Source organism: Rhinatrema bivittatum, chromosome 15 (genome assembly GCF_901001135.1).
Source record: "Rhinatrema bivittatum chromosome 15, aRhiBiv1.1, whole genome shotgun sequence".
In the NCBI taxonomy this organism is placed as follows: domain Eukaryota; kingdom Metazoa; phylum Chordata; class Amphibia; order Gymnophiona; family Rhinatrematidae; genus Rhinatrema; species Rhinatrema bivittatum.
Genome location: NC_042629.1, coordinates 20,864,033 through 20,880,842, shown reverse-complemented (window position 1 = coordinate 20,880,842; position 16,810 = coordinate 20,864,033). Strand labels below are relative to the sequence as shown.

Below are 16,810 nucleotides of genomic sequence, written 5' to 3'. Positions count from 1 at the left end.
AGAAAATCAGACGAGAAAATCCAGGAGGCAGTGGTGCAACTCAAAGACCACCATGAGACTCTACGCCAGCTGTCCACTGTTTCTTCAGACTTCTTGTCTACCTCCAAAAAACCATTCAGACATGAACCCAGGAGGTTATCCTGTAAACCACGTAGGTATTACCCTCTGCCATCCCGTTCTCGTCCCACCAGACCCTCTCAAAGAGGTCAGGCTCGTCAACACAGACCCTCAAAGACCCAACCACTCCTCAGACTGGTCCAGCCTCCAGGTTTTGACTCCATCCTAGAGAGCAGCAGTCAAAACCACCTTTCCTGTGGGAGAGCAGCAGTACAGCCACCTTTCCTGTGGGAGGTCGCCTGTACCACTTTGCCAACAAATGGCACACAATCACCACCAACAATGGGTCCTTTCCATAGTGACCCATGACCATCTAAACTTCCTTACATTGCCACCAGACTCTCCATCATGTCCAGCGTGGAGTATCACCAACCATACTCCATTTCTCGAGGCAGAACTCTCGACCATCCTGCAAACAAATGCTGTGGAACCAGTTCCACAACTACAATGAGGAACAGGGTTTTACCCCTGGTACTTTCTAATTCCAAAAAAGTCAGGCAGCATTTGTCCTGTTCTGGACCTTCGCACCCTAAACAAACATCTCCGCAAGGAAACGTTCAGGATGGTAACCTTGGGCACCATGCTCCCTCTCTTGCAATAGGGAGATTGGCTCTGCTCTCTAGATCTTCAGGAGGCATATGCCCATATAGCCATATCCCCTCCTCATCGAAAATACCTCAGTTTCATAGTAGGTCACAAACATTACTAATATTGAGTGCTACCATTCGGCCTAGTGTCAGCACCTGAGTATGAAATTCCTGGCCAGTAGTAGCAGCTTCCCTAAGGCAGTGCAGTGTCCATGTCTATCCGTATCTAGATGATTGGCTACTCTGGGGTCCATACAAGGAGGAAGTGCTTCAGTCCCTCCGTCTTACTATACAACTGCTACAATTCTTGGGGTTTCTCATAAACTATCCCAAGTTGCATCTGACTCCGTCACACACTCTCTCCTTCATCGGAGCAGATCTAAATACCATTCAAGCCAGAGCGTTCCTCCCAAAGGACCGAGAACGCACTCTCTGAGCCTTGGCCACATCGATACAAACTCGCCGCACCACTACAGCTCGTCACCTTCTGACGTTACTCGGTCACATGGCATCCACGGTTCATGTTACCCCAATGGCCCGACTAGCCATGAGAGTAACACAATGGACTTTAAAGTCCCAGTGGTCCCAATCTCACCAAGACCTGTCACACATTGTCCACATCACCAGCCAGCTTCGACTCTCACTAGCTTGGTGAATTCAGGAATCCAATCTTCGGATTGGATTACCCTTTCAACCCCTGGATCCTCAAATCACATTAACCACAGATGCCTCCAACCTGGGTTGGGGAGCTCATGTCAATGACCTTCAGACCCAGGGTACCTGGACCAGGGGATAAAATCACCAGATAAATTTTCTGGCACTCAGGGTGATAAGATATGCCCTCTTCGAATTTCAGGATTGCCTATCCAGCAAGGTAGTCCTCATTCAAACAGACAATCAGGTAGCTATGTGGTACCTCAACAAGCAAGGAGGCACAGGCTCTTACCTGCTATGCGAGGAGGTGGCGCAGATCTGGGCCTGGGCTCTCTCTCATTCCATGCTACTGAGAGCAACCTAAATGACAGGCGTGGACAATGTGATGGCGGACCTTTCATACCCATGAATGGTCACTAGATCTCACTGTAGCAAACATGATTTTCCACCAGTGGGGCCACCCACACATAGATCTCTTTGCATCAATTCACAACTGCAAAGTAGACAAATGCTACTCTCTACACAGCAGCCACAAAACACCTCCAAGGGATACCTTCGCGCACTTGTGGACAACGGGTCTTCTATATGCCTATCCTCCACTTCCACTCATCAGCAAGACTCTCGTGAAGTTGCGACAAGACCGGGGCACAATGATCCTCATAGCCCCTCACTGGCCGCGGCAGGTTTGGTTTCCCATCCTACATGACCTCTCAGTCCAGCAATCAATTCGCCTGGGCACAGATCCAACTCTAATAACGCAGAACAACGGACTGTTGCATCATCCGAACTTCCACTCCCTGTCACTGACGGCATGGATGTTGAAAGGTTGATATTGCAATCACTTGACCTTTCTAACGATGTGTCCCAGGTCCTCGTAGCTTCACGGAAGCCTTCTACTAGGAAATCTTATCATTCCAAGTGGAAAGGATTCTCCTTGTGGTGCACAACAAAAGAAATAGATCCCTTTTCCTGCCCCACAACAAGGTTCCTGGACTACCTCTGGCACCTCTCTGAGTCTGGCCTACAAACTTCCTCCATCCGAGTGCATTTTAGTGCCATAGCCGCTTACCACAAAGGTATAGGAGATGCCCCGATTTCGGCGCAACCCCTGGTAGGGCGCTTTATGAGAGGCTTACTCCAGTTGAAGTCTCCACTGCGTCCCCCAATTGCGTCATGGGACCTCAATGTTGTGCTAGCACAGCTCATGCGACCTCCGTTCGAGCCCCTACACTCCTGCGAGCTCAGACATCTCACTTGGAAGGTGATCTTTCTAGTTGCTATAACATCAGCTCGCAGTCAGTGAGCTACAAGCATTGGTCACATACCCACCTTATACAAAATTCCTCCACGATCGTGTGGTACTCCGCACTCACCCTAAATTTCTGCCAAAGGTAGTTTCTGATTTCCATTTAAATCAGTCCATAATACTTCCTACTTTTTTTTTCCAAAACCTCACTCACAACCAGGTGAGCGGGCACTGCATTCCTTGGATTGCAAATGTGCGTACTGCAGCCCATAGGAAGTCCACCCAACATTGTATCTCCTTTGATAAAACCAAACTGGGAGTTTTGGTGGGCAAGCAGACCCTGTCCACCTGGCTGGCGGACTGTATTACCTTCTGCTACCAACAAGCAGGCCTTCCGCTGTAGGGACACATGAAAGTGCATTCAGTCAGGGCCATGGCAACATCAGTGGTGCACCTCCACTCCATACCTATTGCTGATATCTGTAAAGCTGCCACGTGGAGTTCTCTCCATACCTTCGCAGCGCATTATTGTCTCAACAAGGCTGGCAAACAGGACTCCGTCTTTGCCCAGTCTGTCCTACATAATTTGTTTCCAGTTTAATAGCCCAACTTCCTACCTGCGACCCACTGTTGAATTCAGGCTGCCCTCATACCCAACAGCACCCCTGTTGTTGTGCCATTGCATGTCGTTCAGAGCTTTTGGTTCACTCTATTCGGGCATCCTGTAGCTAACTATTCACCTATATGTGAGGACTACCATCCTGCTTGTCCTGGGAGAAAGCAGAGTTGCTTACCTGTAATGGGTGTTCTCCCAGGACAGCAGGATGTTAGTCCTCAAGAAACCCGCCCGTCACCCTGCAGAGTTGGATTTGCTTACGTTTTATTTTATTTTTCAGTCATACTTTTTGCTACAAACGAGACTGAAGGGGGACTCCTGCTGGATGCAGGGTTGGTGGCATGCTGGGCATGATCAGTGTGCCAGTCAAAGTTCTAGAAACTTTGACAAAAGGGCTCCATCGATGATGTCACCCATATGTGAGGACTAACACCTGGGAGAACACCTGTTACAGGTAAGCAACTCTGCTGAATGGGGTTCGATGGCAGTTTGGTATGGAACCAGCGGGGGGCCCACATTCTTGGTTGAGGCAGGCTATGACTTGGTGCGGACGGCTGCTAGACAGGTGGCTTCCATGATTGTGGCCACACTCTGCCTGTGGCTACAACTTCCAAGTCCAAGCTCACAAGTTACCCTTTTAGGGTTTTCTCTTATGATGCACACTTCGGTACCAGAGCTCCTCAGTCTTCACAATGAAGGTCTGAGGTGGGTCCAGTTTATGATGGGTCTTTGGCATAAGGGATGGCTATGCTCTGGAATTCCTCCAGATGCTGTTATGCTCTCTCTGTGTAACTCTCTACCAAATTCAACCTGCCCTCTGCTGTCTATTTGCTTTTAATTTGTCCCTTCTTGCGGGCGATGCAGAATATTATTCTTTTCATTTGTTGAAGGACTAGTAATGACATGACCAGCCCCTCAGATTAGAACATGTTAATGCTTTTGGCTGAGATCTGTGTTCCTGATTGGGTGGAAATGAGTGGTTGACTGTTAATCATGCTTGGCTTTTCCAGAGAATACTGGTGGGCTGATGTCGGGGCGGGGCTATATGTCCATGACTTCAACTTTTACTCCATCTCAATCTGCTGATAGAGGTGCATAATCCACTTGTGTGGGTTGGCCTGCCTTCCTTTGAGGAAAGGAAATTATCAGATAAGTAGTAATTTCTCCATTTTCAACAAATGCAGTAAAATGTAATGAATGAGGCTATTATAAGTTTGTTCCAAATAGAACAAACCAAAAATAGTCTCCAATGAAAACACCTGATAATTTCTGATATTTTCATATTCATTTCATTTAAAAAAAATGGGATTCTGGTGGCCTGGCACCAAGGTCTAACCCCAGTTTGGGCCTTTTACAAGTGCCAGGGCTGGGGAAATCCCACCCTGGCCTCCTCTTAACCCCTTTCTGGATCAAGCATTGAAAATGGGCTGGTGTGATGCCCAGTTGCTCCTTCCTGGGTCCTGGTGGTTTGAAAATGTTACCATTAGCCTGGGGACATCACTTCAACTGCTGCAGCTGATACCATTTTGAAATGTGCTCATACCAAAAATGAAGCCAGCTGTACCAGTGGAAGGCACCGAAGTGATGTCCCTTCAGCGACATCCTCAAGCAGACGGTGCCACTTTTAAAGCACCAGGACCCAGGCAGGAGTGAGGGGGCATCACACCTGCCCGTTTCAATGCTAGATCCAGGAGGTGGGTAAGGAGGGGCTGGGCTGGGAGCTCCCCAACCCTGGCCCCACTTGCCCTATGGCCCAGCTTGAGGCAGTTTCTTTGAGCGGGGAAGGCCAGCCAGAATTTCTAGAGGCCCCCCCCCCCCTTTATTTATTTTTAAGTGGTTCCTTTTTTAATTATATTTAATTATTTTGGTTTGGCAAGTGAACCAACCCAAGAAAACATTAAACAAACTGAATATAAAAGAAAAAATGAAAAAACTAAACCAACAGTTTTGGAACTGCACCTCCCTAAAAAAATTCTTTAATCAGTTTTAAATCCACTACCTACTAGTTTCTGGTAGCATTGTCCTGGTAGCATTTGAAAGGGTAAATAAACGTTCCACCCTTCTCATGATGTTATAAACCTCTGTCATATCCCGTATTGCCTCTTCTCTAAGCTAAAGAACCCTAAGGGGGTCATTTACTAAGCGGATCGCACGCAATAAGGGACTTTTCGCACGCGAAAAGTCCCTTATTGCGTGCGATACCAGGATGGGGGCGGAATCGGGGCGGCGTCAGCCCAGGAAGAGGAGGAGTCGGGGCAGCACTGGGGCTGATGCCACGAAGACTGCGCCGACAGCCAAAGGTAAGCACCTTTATCGCTGTCAGTTTCATGCCGAATAGCTACACCTTTTATGGTGCAGTTATTTGGCGTGTCACCGGCAGCGATCGCACTGTGGAGGTGCGAACGCTGCCGGCTAACGCAGGACCCCCCCCCCCCCCCCCCGTTTCACCCCCTATTACCGCGGGATTCAGGGAGCCCTGCGACATTGGTAAATCTAGGCCTAAGGGAGCTATTCCATCTCCCTTATCATTTTTGTTGCCATTCCTTCTACTTTTTCAAATTTTGCTATGACTTCCTTGAGAATGGGTTGACCAGAACTGCACACGATACTCCAGGCGAGGTCGCATCACAGATACATAGAGAGGCATTGTGATATTCTCAGTTTTATTCTCAATTCATTTCTGAATAATTCCTAACTTTCTATTCTGACTGCTGGTGGTGATCCTGCTGCTGCCACCACTCCCTGAGTGGAATATGTCATTGTATTGTCCATACTGACACCAAGATCCTTTCTCAGGGTGCTTACTCCTAATATGGAACCCAGCATTCTGTACCTATACTTAGTATAATGTTCCTTATGTGTGTAAACTGTGCACTTTTCCACATTTAATTTCATCGAACATTTAAATGCCCCATTCCTCAGTCTTGCAAGGTTCTTCTGCAATTCCTCACAATCAGCTTGTGTCTTAACTAATTTGGGAATTTTTTTTGTGTCATCTGCAAATTTGATTACTTCACTCATTGCTCCTTTTTCCAGATCATTAATGAATAAGTTAAACAACAGCATTCCCAGTACAGATCCCTGGGTCACTCCACTATTTACCTTTATCCACTGGGAGAATTGAGCAATTAGGCCTATGTTTTGTTTCCTATCTTTTAAGTAGAGCCGGCGCATCCCAATAGGCGAATTAGGCAGTCGCCTACGGCGACAGCCATTAGGGGCGGCAAAGAGCAACCATATGGGGCTGTGAGTGGAGCCCATCCCACTCACGGCTGAGAGGAGTGGAGGCTCGATGGGCCGTGAGCGGAGCCTGTGTGTGTGTGAGTGAGTGATAAGAATTGTGTGTGTACGAGAGAGCAATGGTGTTAGTGAGAGAGAGGGAGGGAGTCTGTATAAGGGTGCTTGTGTGAATGAGATAAGGAACCTAAGTGTGTGTAAGAGAGGGGGGGGGCCTGTCTGAGTGGATGAGGTCTGGGCCAGAGCCTGGGCCTGGACCGGGCGGGGGGGGGATTGGGGGGGGGGGCAGGCGGGTGCAAGGCAGAAGGTTTGCCTAGAGCGCCTCATACCCTTGCACCTTTTTACGTGGTTACTAATTTGCAATTCTGTAATCAGAAATGGCCATTTTCTACATTTAGCTGCAGGACTAGATAGATGCACTAAAGATAAGGGCACTATCTGAACACATGCCTGACTATTTATGAAACATGGGTGGGGGTGGGGGTGGTTAGGCCTTGCACATATTTAGCTCACTTCCCCCATTCACCACTCCTGGTTTGACCTTCAGCAATTCATTTAACTTGCTTCTGCTTAGCCTGATTCCACGCAAGCTATTTAAAGGAAGTAATCTGCTAAAAAGAATGAATTTCCAGGTATCATGTCAAATGTTTAAAGTCTTATTAAAGAAAGACTATGGAAAATAAAATATATCATGAACCTGTTTGGTTTGGGAATGAGGATTTCTTTCTACTTTTGCATTTGAATGCATATGGACTGCAGACTTTGTGAGCCATTTTCTCATTCATGACAAAGGCATGAATGAGAAAATGTTGTATTTCTTTCCCTTATGCAATGTGTGAACCAGGTGCCATAGATGGAAAGGACCAGACAACCCATAAACGGGGGGGGGGGGGGGGGGGGTTACAACACATACAGTATTTTACCTTATGTTGTAGAGGGAGTGTCTAACTTTGCAAATACATAACTCCTTTGCATACCGTTATCCTCTGCTGCTGTTCATCTTCTCCCATCCTCTTCTAGCCATCAGGGATCGAGGGCAAGTACTGGGAACAGTTGTGAACTCTTGATGATGTTTCTACAGTGCCTAGGAAGCTGTTGGCAGCTATAAATTGCTAAACAAAAACAAGGGATTATCTTGTGCACTCTTTGAAAAAGCACAGTGTATAAGCAATAACACACCAGTCCAGTTTTCAGAAGAGTTTCTTTAATTATTAAAACAGTAAAATCCCTTGTGAGCAGAGCTTTAAGAAGACAGCAGGAGTTGAGGTTGAAAGGAATAAATGCTTGGATGATAATTTTGTAGCACTATAAAAATTCTTTGTGTTTTAACCCTGTTTCTGATTTACATTTCTTTGGTTCATATCTCCAAGTCAGTGGCAAGAGTGAAAAAAAAAAAAAGCTTTCAAGTTTTTTCCAGACATGTAATTGCACAACGTTATAGTAAATAAAAAAACTCACGATGAAAAGAATAGCAGATTTAATTGATGTTCGCATTTTAAGGCTGTAAAATATCAGTATTCTGTTGTTTGGTGGAATTCATTAGTGAGTTATTGATTATGGACCTTCATGTGCAGCATATTACTTTCAGCGCTCAGAAGCTAAGCAGAGTCAGACATGGTCAGTTTCTCCTCCCCTGGAATACTGCAGGGAAGCACTCTTTCTGAGTACGCACTAAGCCCAGCATCCCAAAGTGGCGCTCATGAGGAAACCGTCTTTTCGCTGACATGTTAACCACGGTCCTGTCTATTCTTAAGGTTTCAAATAAGAATGATCAACTCACTGTTACAGTTTAATGCCAATGCAGGATGACCACCTGTAGGTTATGATTGGTCTCGGACAACTTCTGTCATGTTTCCTAATAAGTGTGCTGCATAGATTGCCAAAGCTTTGCATGTGGGATTTGTGTAACATTTTTTAGAGTTATTTTGGATATGCATTTACTTTCTGTTTAAAATTGGTAAATACTCTGGATGAAAGACCTAGTCAAATGCTTAATCATATATTAACCAGAAAAATTAATATAAATATAGATATATACATACTTAATATTTTATTTTGTCTAGATCTGGTGCCTAGCAAATGAGACCCGATTTCATATCAACAAAACAGTGGATGCAGCAATTCGCTCAGTGGTGATAGGAGGCCTGTACCCTGGCATTCAGTATCGTGTGGAGGTTGCTGCAAGCACCAGTGCAGGAGTTGGTACAAAGAGTGAACCGCAGCCTATCCTCATTGGTAAAGCATTGCTACTCACTGATGTAAACTAATTTGTGTTCTGCATCTAATTTGGCTTTCTTGATTTTCTTTAACTCCGATAAGTATGTGTTGAATGGAAAACAAAATGGCAGGTTAACAAAAGACCAAGTGACCAAATTAGTGTGAACCCATGAAACCACCCACCAACATTATGCACCTTTTCCTGTTTGGTCTGTAGTGCAGAATTTGTTTTCTGACTGGAAGTATGGAATTCTTTGCAAACATGATTACTGAAATTCTGGAAAGTAAAATGTTTCCTTTCTGTTATCTGAGAACACCACTCATGCATCTTCACATCTTTATGGAGCGAGACACTACAGACCTCTCCTGTTCCTGTTATTGACATGTCTTTGTATGTCAGCATTTATTAATGGGTTCTCTGATCATTGGAAGCTCACCATTTCTCAGCTGTATAATGAAAAGAAAACTGTAGACAGTCTAATCCTAAAACATTTCAAATTCCAGATGCTCTTTGCTTTTGTTTTCATGTTTAGGGATAAGGAGCAGTCTGCACAGAGAAATCTGGCGTGATTCCTCTGTGTGCTGAAATTTCTTTTTCCCATTACAAATGTTCATGCCGAATTAATTTTATAGGCTTTGGGAAACTGAGCCCTACTCTCAAGAGATTCCTTTACAATGTAAATTGTAATTGGTGCAAAACCAATAGAACTTAATTTGTTTACTGTGAATTAAAATATGGCTTTATGATAAAGTATTTTTATTAATTTGATCAGTATAGAAATGGATATTATTACTCAACAATGGTGATTATGGAATAGGTCATTACTGATGTTCTCTGTACAGTTCTTGGCACACATTATCAGGTGAAATAAAATTGGAAAAAAGCTAACAAGTGCTAATCACATAATGCCGCTCAGGCACATGCACACCCCCGGCCATAGAAGCCAGGCAGCTGCCACTGACCTCCTGGCCGTAGAAGCCACAGCGTCATTGCCGGGGACCCGACCGTAGAAGTCAGGGTCATTTGGTCCAAGAGCCTCGGTGGTACTCCTGTCCCTCACCCCTCTTGGCCGTTGAAGCGTTGAGGGTCTGTGTTGGGTCGCTGGCCCAGTCAGGTCCGCCTGCTCCAGAGGTCCGGGGGCCACCAGCCCCCGGGCCGTGACCTATGTAACCTAAATGCGGGGGTGTCGCTTTGCTGGTCACCATGTCAAGGTTCCCCGGTAGCGAATCTGCTTGTTAGTCCATTATAAATGTATCACCTTGTTGACCTTTCCACGAATTTGATGGACTAATATGGCACTACCCTATATATTTCCAATTGAAATTCATTCCCTCATTGGCTGCTGAAATACTGCACAAAATCTAAATGGCACAATTTTGTTATAATGACAATGCTAATGAAGCCTACACAAGCCCGAATTTTGAAACCCCTGCACACGTAAAATCCGGGGGTTATGCATGTGGCTGGGCCCTGCGCACACCGGACACATTTTTGAAAGGGCCCGGCTAAGCGGGGGGTGGGGTATGGGTGGGGCTGGGCAGGGTGGAGGCCAGCCGGGACAGCAGCCCCCCTGTCCCGGGGAAGCGCGCAGCAGCAGCCGGCCAGCATGCACAACTTACGTCTGCTCCTTAGAGCACATAAGTATAAAAACAACAAAGTTTAGTTGGGTTGGGGAGGAGAGGGGAAAAGGGAGGCAGAGTAGGAAGGGGGTAAAGGGAAGTTCCCTCCCTGTCTGCTCCTTAATTGGAGCAGAGTGGGAGGGACCTGCGCAAAGGCCCGAACGCATCACCACGCATAGTTTATAAAATCCCCCCCCCATGCATGCGAGTCCCATGCTGATTTTTAAATCCAGCACGCCAATGCACGCATGTTATAAAATAGCTGTGCCCATGCGCGCACACCGGGAACCACGCGTACATGAATGCCCACACCCGCCTTTTAAAATCAACCCCATAGTGTGCAACATTTTGAGCTAAACAATATAGAGGTCTTTTACAGGTGCTACACGTTTATATAAGGCATTGAAAAACTAAATAATAATCAGTGGAATCAAGGTGAGAAGTGACCCAAAAAACTAATTTAGTGCAGGAAACTGATTTAATAATATAGCTTATCTCTTGTTCTGAGGCAATCTTTTAGGCTGCAGAATGTGTCAGTGAAGGCTTACGAGCGTGTCACAAGGAAAATCAAGAGTGAAAAAAATAGAGCAGGCCAGCTCCCATTTGGGGATATATTTTAAAGTCTTCATTGGTTGTGGTATTGTCTGAAAATCTGAGTGCTTTTAGTCTTCTGGCATTCACACAGCAAAACAAAAGGAAAAATAATAGCATTCTGGAGAGATTCAGCTTTTCTGTGTTACTTGCAGAGAGAGTTCTAGCAGCCATAGTGATCTTGCACAGAACTGGATTCTTTTGCTGGGCTGTGATAGCTTTTACTGGACCAACTTACAAGTTATTGACAGATGATGAAGTGATTCAGTCTTGGACTGATGCACTTCATCATCCCCTTCAGACCAGTCCTCCTCAGGGTCATGTACTGTTCTGGGTGATGCCCACAAACAGAAACGGACTCGTCCCTCTTTATTTATTTATTTTATTTAAAAGTATTTATATACCTCTTTTTAAAATAAAATTTTGTCAAAACGGTTTACAACAGGTTAAAATAAAGTAAAAATAAAATATAACTAAAATAAACATAAAATACATAAATTTAGCTAAGTAGCTAGATAATTGCTAGCTAAAAAAGAAATTATTAATTAAAAAAAAAAAAATAATGGTAACATGCCATGGGTAATCAGAATAGGGAAGGTAAAAGGGATGAAGGGGGGGGGGGGTGGCAAATTATCGGATTGAAATATCCTAAGAAGAGCTCTTCCTCTTCCTCTCTCTTTCTCTGTATATAGAGAAAAAAAGTAAATCAATGGTTATAAATATGCAGCTTTCTTGAAATTGGTGGAATCATAATTGGGCTTTTTGCATTCAATCAATGAGTCAGATGAAGGAACTGCCGTATTTCCATTGGTTGACACCGATGTAGAGTTCTGTTTTAGAAATACACATAGGAACACACAGAAAGCATTTGTCTAGAGTTTTGATGGGCTGAAGTTCTGAAAAAACCACCAAGGGCCAATGCAATAGCGGGCGCTCAGGTCAGCGCATCGCTTAACATGTGGTTGGACACGCTAGACTTACGCCCGATGCGATATTGAGATTAGTGTGTCCAAAACATGCATCCAATTGAGCGCGTAGCTAATAGCACTCATTACATGCAAATTCCATGTAGATGAGGCAATTAGCTAGTAGCTACTACCCCACAATGCCAAAAATTACTGCGCAGCCAAGATGCCCATTTTAATGCAGAAAATGTAAGGCCTGCCCGGGAGCAGGTATTAAAGCATGCCGTGCTCAAGGGCTCACCAAAAAAAATATATATATATTCTGCTTTCTATGATTCCTCCCTATTAATATCATCGTGATGCTAAATAGGAAGAACCACAGAATCATGCCATTCTCAAGGGCTCAAAATTTCTGCTTTCTGTGGTTTCTCCTGTTAGTATCGTCGTGATACAGTAGGATGAACCACAGAAAGCAACATCCCCAATTTCTGGCCTGCTGATTGGTCCATTCACTGTTATATATCAGTGGAAGGACCAATCCCCTTTCAGAAGTCTGTCCTGAAAGGGGATTGATTGGTCCTTTACACTGGCAAGTGTCCATGAAAAGGACCAATCGGGACCAGCCCTGCCAGGGTGGAGGGTTGGAGGAAGCGCTAGCCAGGTTGTTGTGGACACACAGTCACTCTCCTGGGTGCCTGATGCAGAGTTCTAGGGACGCACAAGTGATAATTTGTGTGTCCCTTTTAGCACAGCAGCTCTCACTTACCAATGGCATCGAGCACCCAGAAAGGGTGGATGTGTGAGCATTCAAAAAGCGTGTGCTCAGTTTGGACGCACGTTTTTTACGCGATGATACTGCATCGGCCTGCTAGTGTTAAGGAACTATTTATAGCACAACTCATAATAATACAGTCTGGCACACATTATCTGGTAAGCTTTGTGTCAAGAGCTTTAATGGCAATGGGAGACACAGCCTATGGGGCTCAAACTAATGAATTTCCAATAGCAACGTGAACACGGAATACATTTTATATTTTCCTTGGACTTAAGATGCTTACAAAATTCTGGAGCTGTAGCGGAACACAAGGCATTTTATTTTCAAAGTCTCCCTTTTCATCCTTAGCAATCTGAAAAAGTAAATAGTATTTCTTTCCCTGGCTCTTCCTTTGCAATAAATGGTTAATCATTCACCCGAGAGGTGAGAGTTCTAGCAGCAGGAAGGGATACAGAAGCAATAGTGAGAACAACAAAAAGGTCATTTCCTCCCTCTCAATTTTCTTTTCAGCACAGTTATAATGGAGATGACATTTAATTGTTTCTCTAATGATTCCAGTGTCTTTGCCTTAACAATCTCATCTGTTGCCTTTCTCTGGATAGTCCTTTCTGTTTGAATGAAAAGTGAATGCCAAAGCCAGTTCCTTACATTCTTTTTATTATTCAGGTTTCTTTTATGGACTCTGGTCTATGTCAGTTGGAGATGGGGTAGATATATATATATTTTTTTTTTGCTAGCAATGTGCTTTCAGTTAGCAAATCCTAAAAGAAGAACATTGACACATCTTAGTAAAGAAAATGATGCAATAGTGATTTGCTATTTTCAAGTAAATGTGATGTACAATACCTTTGATGATGCACTGTCTTCTGGGGCCATCACGAACCCTTTTGAAATATTTGCACAAGATGGTGGGTGAACTTTACCACTGACAATAGCATGCAATAAGGTATTTTGATGTTTTCTACATAGTGAATCTACCCAGTACAATGCTTCTTAATGATTGTGTTACTTAGTCTTCTACTGCATAGCAATCCTAAAACCCAACATGTATTGAATAGGTAAGGCAAAGCACTTCTTATGATGCCTTGAAAGTAGGGGCGGATTGCAGGAAAATATCAGCCCAGGGGATTTATTCAAAACCGGCCCAAGTTGTATCTTACTCCCTTGATTACTTTCTCTGCAGCACATACATCAACATGCCAAGTCGATTCTGAAACCCAGCAAAATTAAGCCCAAATATCTCCAAAATAAATTTCAAATTTTTCCTAAATAACTAAGAAATAGAGGATACTCTAGACCAGCAATGAGTAAACAAAGCTTTCCATCCATGCAAATCAGTTGAGGCTACCCTACAAGTCTGCTTAGCAGAATACCTCACCTTAGTCATACATGTAGAACCCAGACAGACCCTCACCAAATACAAAATGAAGAGAAAATAAAGTATAAATAGAAACATGCAGACAAAAACTGAACATCGATAAAATATTTCAAAATAGCAGACACAGCAAACACCCTCCAATAATTAAAATTAAAGCTAAAATAAATCCCTGCTCTCCATATCTGGGAACTTTAGATTCCAGTCACCCTGAGATTGTCATAGATTAGAAAGGGGTGGGAGATATGCACAAACTTTCTTCTCTGTCTAACACATGTTCATTCTCAATCAAACTCCTTTATATTCTGTCTTACGCATGCTCACTAGATCGTATGCTGTCTCTCGTACATGCTTACTGGTTCACATACTCTCACAGACATGCTCATTGTGTCACACACATGTTCTTGTTCACACACACATGCTCACTGGCTCATTTGCTCTCTCATATACATGCTCACACACATGCTTACTGGCTCAGTCACTCTCTTTTATACTCACACAGGCCCACTGGCTTAAATGGTCCTTTTGCTCAAACATATGGCTTACTCGTTCTCTCTCGCTCACAAACATGCTCTGGTAACCACAACAAGCCCAACTGTATTATGCAGTGCAACAATGGAAAAACAGAAACATAATCACAACTCACAAAACATCAAGCAATAAAATTGAGATATCAGACATCATTCATATTATTAAAATCATGAAAAGAATGAATACATCAGAGCAGCCAACAAACAAAGGGACCCAATATTCAAAGTGCATTCAGCACTAGAGATGTGCATCGCGTACCCGATCATTTCCACTTTCGGGTTTGTGTGGCCGCGGGAAAATCTCGTATTCCCACGGATAGGCATTTTTTTTTCTCGTGAAAAATCATTTTTTGGCTTAGTGCATGCTAACTCCCGTTTTAGATAGGGTTATTGAACACTTTAGGAGAACAAGGGAACAAAAACTTTGAAAAAATATTTTTAGGGAGCTATTTTATAATATTGTGGATAACTTATGCAGCAGCTATGCATATAAGTTACACCTATTTTCAAAGCAAACTTGTATGCATAAATTTGCTTTGAAAATTATGCAAACTAATGGGTATAAACTCACCCGCACACAGTTATGGGCATAACTTGTGTGGAAATTTACTTGCACACTTTTTAAAATTAAAGGTATGTACATAAATCCTAGCTGTGCACTAACTCCACCCTTGGAATGCTGCTTTTTGGCACATACAAAATTATGTGTGAAATTAAGTTACGTGCATAGTTTTATGCCCTCAAACCATGTGCAATTTTATCATAAGCCATTTATCCACATAAACCCATGTTTTATGCATGTTAATGGTTTGGAAAATTTAGGGATTGAGCACAATGCTAGCCATTAAAATTACACATCCATTCTAGATGCATGTGTTTTAAGCCATGCTAAATTGCTGCCTTAAGGAACAGCTGTAATTATATTTCTCTTTATAAGAGCATACACCACATACATTTGTTTCACAATTTACTTAAATAAAAAAATCTAAATATTTTTGTTCAATCCAGTATGAATGAAAAGCAGTTTTAATAATATTCATGATGTCCCTGTTGAAATTTGGCTGGATATCAAATTTTATTTGTATTTTTTTTTTATTTATTACCCACATTCCACAACAGATAAAAGCAGGGTACAATCCAAACATTCATAAAATAATAATACATAAAAAAATAAAAATACTATAAAATATATCAACTAATAGGTAAGTAAAGCATGTTAATAATAAAGCTATTATTCCTTAATCAGTTGACCTGTTCAGACTCACATTCTGTGGCTGGTGTGCTATTATGAGGAACAGCTGCAAACTTTCACACTAATAGGTGCAATCGAATCTGATGTGTCTAATTAATTTTTTGGGCCAACAAATTAGTTTTCTTCTTCACTTCTCTCCAAAGGGAGGAAGACATTATATTTCATTATATTTTTTGTCTGTAAAAACAATGGAGCGTTACTGGTCACACAAGTCTCTCATCTTGCGTTCTAATTAGTCGAACTGACAGCATTGTTAACAGTAACACCTGACTAGAAGAGAGGCTGGTACCTTGGCTGACTCTCTCTCTCTGTATATAAATATATATATCTATAGTGAAATATTGCAGAATCAAATGGTATATCTAATGTCAAACTTTAGCTGTGATTCAGTTTTCATGCTATTATATTCTTTTTCCCCTTCGGTTCCTTATAATACAACAATCGTTTGTTAATCATTCATTGGTAGAGGAGCAGCATTTGGCTTACCTACATTTTAGGGAAAGGTTGCAGTATTGTGATAGAATTTTGTTTAATTAGTAAAATATCCCAAGCTTGCTAAGCTCATCAAATAAGGCTACCTCGTAAAAAAAGATTCCTACACAGGATCAATGAAAGCAGCAGGTACTAGCCAAAATCTGCATAAATGTTTTCCTGGCTCGTTTGAGCTGTTCTGCCAGGCCATCCACTCCAGCTGTGGCTGCGTGCATGGTTTCTGAATGACTACATTTCATTTTGTGATCCTGATTGGGTAAAAGGCCGCTGTGTAAACACAAATTGTTAGTGTCTTCATCCATGATTAAAAGGAAGGAAATGTAAGCCATGTAAAGCATATTATTAACAGAAATAAATTGAAAAATCATGACATCTGGTTGGTTACTGTAGAAAATTCATGAACTTCCAAATTTATAGCATCGGTTTAATAAACATCTGGACCTAAAAAAAAAAATAAGCTCAAATACATTTGAGGATATTACAGTCTTTCCTTTTATTGTAGACTTAGTATCTGCTCTAATAAGTGTTCCTGTGTTCTAGTGAAAAAATTCTAGTCCAGATTGTAAACATAAGTCACAGAATTAAATATCACGATG

At 42.9% G+C, this 16,810-nt stretch overlaps 1 protein-coding gene across 14 annotated transcripts in view; it reads left to right on the top strand.

Annotated features, from left to right (window-relative positions):
- Nucleotides 1-16,810, top strand: part of ROBO2 (roundabout guidance receptor 2) — a 1,949,228-nt gene that overhangs the window by 1,867,122 nt on the left and 65,296 nt on the right. For all 14 annotated transcript variants that reach the window (XM_029577976.1, XM_029577972.1, XM_029577965.1 and 11 more), the window contains one exon: nt 8,521-8,692. In XM_029577976.1, coding sequence (XP_029433836.1) covers nt 8,521-8,692 — 172 coding nt within the window. The remainder of the gene's footprint in view (nt 1-8,520; nt 8,693-16,810) is intronic.